The sequence below is a fragment of the Corapipo altera genome, unplaced genomic scaffold, assembly GCF_003945725.1.
Source record: "Corapipo altera isolate COAL_440 unplaced genomic scaffold, ASM394572v1 295, whole genome shotgun sequence".
Classification (NCBI taxonomy): domain Eukaryota; kingdom Metazoa; phylum Chordata; class Aves; order Passeriformes; family Pipridae; genus Corapipo; species Corapipo altera.
In genome coordinates, this window is record NW_020884936.1 from 3485585 (window position 1) to 3490271 (window position 4687).

General features: G+C 53.5%; 1 protein-coding gene across 1 annotated transcript in view; it reads left to right on the forward strand.

Moving 5' to 3' along the window:
• Positions 1 to 4687, forward strand: part of RAB11FIP5 (RAB11 family interacting protein 5) — a 41221-nt gene that overhangs the window by 34485 nt on the left and 2049 nt on the right. The window contains 2 exon segments of the mRNA XM_027660509.1: positions 727 to 916; positions 1547 to 4419. Coding sequence (XP_027516310.1) covers positions 727 to 916; positions 1547 to 1756 — 400 coding nt within the window. The 3' untranslated portion in view covers positions 1757 to 4419.

Consider the following 4687-nt stretch of genomic DNA (forward strand, 5'->3'; position numbering starts at 1 on the left):
TTCCTTGGATCTTTTCATCCCAGGGTTGATGCCCTGTTCCTTGCAGAGAGGTAGAATCAGGTCACTTCTCTTTCCATCCTGCTGAAAAGCAAACAGACTTTGTTTAAGCCCAGAAAAAAAACCTTTTGGGTGAAGAGTGAGGCAAAAATAAATGAAAATGTTAATTCCCCCTTAACTGACTTCTCACTCTACCTTTTGGCTCAGTGGAGAGGGACAAATTCTGTGGTGGCTTCCAGGCAGGTGGAGCCCAACTCTTGGGCTGGAGCATCCCTGAAGCATCAGTGGTGACCCCCCACTCTAATTTTGGGGGCTGCTGGACAAAAAAATGCCCTTCTGGGCATCCTCTGATCACACTGCACCTGAGTTTGATCTTCCCACGGGCACCAACACCCGGCAGGCTGTGGGAGTTTTGACCCACAGCATTCCCAGTGTGGAGTGAGCACAGTGTGGACACAGGGCCTGGTCTGTGTCTCAGCCAAACACGTGTCCTGGGGCTCCTGTTCTCCTCTCTGGGTGGAAATGGCTCCATGGGCTGCCTGCTCCCCAAGGCGCTGCTTCTCCTCGCTCTCCTCGGAGCAGGAGAGCTTTGGGCAACACAGCCCCAGGATTTAGGTGTGTCCAAAGTTTCCAAGTGGGTTCCATCCCTGTAAAATCCACAGGGAGGGACAGCAGTGTCGCTCCCCAGCTCGGGAGGGTGTTATAACTGTCCTACCTTGTCCTCCCCAGTCCCCACCCGGTGAAGCCCATCAGCGCCGCGGTGCAGGAGGTTTCTACTGAGAAGAAGCAGCAGCACAGGTCCAGCCTGACCTCAGCACTGAGCAATGGCCTGGAGAAGCTGAGGACAGCCACCACGAGCAGTGTCCAGCCTGTGGCCCCGACCTCCCACCCGGAGAAAACGGACTCCAAGAAGTTAAAGGTAGGAACCCTCCGCCTCAGAGGTGAGAGCTGCGCCCACACCTGCTCCAGGTGTCCCACAGCTGGGGGCACAGGGGCAAAGAACTGGTGTTGGAGGAGGTAGGACAGGGTCCTGCCACAGGGTGAGTATTAATCCTGGATCCTGGTTGCTCAGGGTGGATGTCAGACTGCCACCAGCCTCCCTTCCTCCGTGACCTGGTCTCTGGACCTTCTCACCCCGTCGTTGTTCTCCCGTTGCTTGCTTTGGTTTGGTTTTTTTTTTTTGTGCAGTGTGTGAGTGAATCCCTGGTTATAGAACCATGGAATGGTTTGGGTTGGAATGGACCTAAAAGACCATCTTGTTCCAACCTCCTACCAGGGGAAGGGACACCTTCCACTAGACCAGGACAACCCTGCTGCACCCTTTGTGGTGCCACAGGTGGTTCAGGTTGTGGGTTATGAGCATCTCAGCTTTTCTGAGGTGAGGTCTGGGTGGGTCCTGCTTCCCTGTGATGCTCCAGCCTTTCCAGATTTGGAAAGAAGGCAGACACAAAAATAGGATTGCTCTGGTTGTCGCTGCACCCTGCAAACATTAAAGGGAGCAGCGATGTTAATTTGACTCATTGGATGTTCCTCTTGTTTTCTACCACAGGATCCCACCGTGCTGGACCAGTCAGCCAAGTATTACCACTTGACCCACGACGAGCTCATCCAGCTCCTGCTGCAGAGGGAGATGGAGCTGAGCAAGAAGGAGGAGCACATCCATGAACTGGAGAACTACATCGACCAGCTGCTGGTTCGCATCATGGAACAGTCTCCCACGCTCCTCCAGATCCCACTGGGGGAAGGCAACACCAAGTAACCTCTGCCCAGAGACCAGCAGCACTCGCCTAGAGCACTTCTCCAGTAACCACGCTGCAAACATCCCTGCACTCCCCCCTCCTCTTCCAAGAGGGCTCCAGTGGCTTCCGTTCGCAGAGTTTAGCGGGAAAGGTTGTCTGCTCCTTCCCAGCCCAAGCTTCTCCCAGCTCTGGCTCCAGGGAACTGTAGGGTGGATGATGGGCAGTCGTGCACCCTATGGGGAGGAGCAGAGCCCTCCACCTGAGGCAGATGCCACCTTAGGTTCCTGTCCTTGTGACCAAGTGCCACCTTCTCGGGCGCTCACCCTGCCAGTGCTTTAAGTGGCCCATGGACATTTGAGAGCTGGAAACCACCTTGCCCATGGCTTCATCCTGCTGCTGCTGCTGCTCTTCTGCCCACACTCTTCCTCATCTCTCTTCTGAAGTGGTGTCCCCTGGCTGGAGGATGATGTTGAACTGATTGAGGACAGTGGGGATGTCTAAACCCGGGAAAGCTCTCCCAGGACATTAGTGACTGCAGAACAGGGCTGTTGTTGGATGCCTCCTCCCCTTCCTGCCCCATTTACCCCCCAGAATGAAGGGTCTGTGTCTGAAGAGCCAGCTCCATTTTGTGCCAGTTCCTGACTGCTGGGAGGTGCTACACAAAGGGACAACAGTGGAGTTGGAGGCCATAAAGGACTTGATCCAATGTCACTGCCTGACCATGAGCTGTGTTGGCTCCTTCACTCCGTGGGTGCAGAGTGGTGATGCTGCCTCAGCTCCTCAAAACTCAGCTTGCAGCATGGAAAAGTGATGGTTTGTGCACCGTGAGGGCTCCAGGAGATCTTCCTGCTTCCCACCCAACCCATCCCCAGCCTGGCTGTGCCTCGAGGGGATTCCTTTGTGTATAAACCACAGCTCAGTTTTCTACTCAGTATCCCGTGGGAATTGCTCTCCACGGCTTTCCCCACCGTTGGCTCTGTGTTGTCTTTCCCAACCCAACAGGAAAATGCCACTGGACCAAAGCTCATGGATGTCTGACCATCTGGCCACCTCTGCATGACATCCTGTGGGATCAGGCTCCCACCAAACACTCCCTGTCCCAGCTGACATTCCTGGAATCCTGGCAGACCCCCTTCCAGCCACTGTTAGTGCCAAGCACCGCTCCAGTTGGATCACATCCACATGCCAGTGTTGGATCTCTTGGGCCCAGCTCTGCTGGGAGCCCAGTGCTTCCAGCTGCTGACCATGGTGTGACCATCCAAAGGGCTCTGATTTATGTGGTTTAATGAGAATCCAGCACAGATTTGAGTTCAGAGGTGCTGTGGAAGAGGATAGAGAGGATGTTGCTCCATCTCTCATCCTGCCAGGATTTTGTCTAGAGAAGTGGTGGAGGGTTGGTTGGTGTGGGATTTGAGCTGTCTTGGCATGTAAGGCATCTTCTCCCTCTTCTGTATCTCCCAAAGTTACTGGATTCTTTTAAAACCTCCATACTCTTCTCTCCTTACTTCCATGTATGCCATGACTTTGAAAAACTGTGCCTTTTGCCATAGGACAGTAGCAGTTTCCTACCCAAAAAGGCTCTGAAATCCAATTCTCATTTCCACACGACCCATCTGGGGACAGGTTTCTCTTCTGTTTTCCCGCTCATCCAAAAAAGTCAGTTTATTTTTACATGCAGAGCCTTCCCACCCCTGTGTGCAGGTACTTTGGGTCCTTGGCAGGAATTCTGCACAGGAAGCTCATGGGACGTGGGAGGCAGAGAGTTTAGGAGATGACATGGGGAGGAAGAGCAGGCCAAATATTCCAAGACAAAATACAGCTGGATAAAGACAGTATTGGGTCAGGAGAGAAGGAGGTTTGGTCCTGTCTAATTAAACCATCATAGGAGGGGGAGGATTTGGTACCTGGAAAGGTACCAGCCATGAACTTCCAATTCCTGCCTGCCTTGGCCCCTCATATGGAATAATCTGAGGGTCTGCACTTCTCTATCTGTTCCTCTTGTCTTTATGTTCCTCCTCCCTTTGTGTTTCTGGGATGAGACGTGAGGCTCAGAAGGAAGATGTTTCTCCCGTTTTAGAAAGTCCCAGAAATATTTCTCTGCCTGTAGGATCGGATCCCATGGCCTGAGCACCACATTCCCTTTCTGAGTGCCCAGAGAAGCTCTTCCTTTGAGCTGAAGGCAGGCAGGGAGGAGTTGTGGGCAGCTGGAATGCAGTCCAGCCTTGGAAAAGCAGCACGGCACGGGAATGAGGGCTGGGAGGAGGGGCAGGTGTAGCTCAAGTGGGCATTAATAAGGGGGAGGAGCAGAGCCAAAATCTCACACGAGAATCCCACACTGGCTCCCCACTCCCTAAAAAAACATCTGCTTCCTTGGAGCTCTCCCCCGGCAGCGTTGGCTCTGCAGGTGCTCCCCACACACAAGTGCCAATGTTTCTGAGGATCTCGCTGCACCTCCTCCCTGCCTTCTCCCCTCCTCTTCCATCGTGTCTCACCACTTCCCTCAGCCCCCTCTGCCTTACTCAGCTCTGCCTTTTGTCGCTCCAAAGCTTGAATGTTTTGCACTCAAATCTCTGAAGTTACTCTCAGAGCTCAGCAGGCGGTGCCGGAGGTGCAAGAGGTGCTTCCCCATCTCCTGCCTTTCCAGCAAGAGGTGCTTCCCCATCTCCTGCCTTTCCAGCAATAGGTGCTTCCCCATCTCCTGCCTTTCCAGCAATAGGAGCTTCCTCACCTCCTGCCTCTCCAGCAATACCTGTCCCTTCCATCTCCAGCTTTTCCAGCAATAGATGCTTCCTCACCTCCTGCCTTTAGAGAAATAGGTGCTTCCTCCATATCCTGCCTTTCCAGCAATAGGAGTTTCCTCACCTCCTGCCTTTAGAGCAATAGGAGCTTCCTCACCTCCTGCCTTTAGAGCAATAGGAGCTTCCTCACCTCCTGCCTTTAGAGCAATAGGA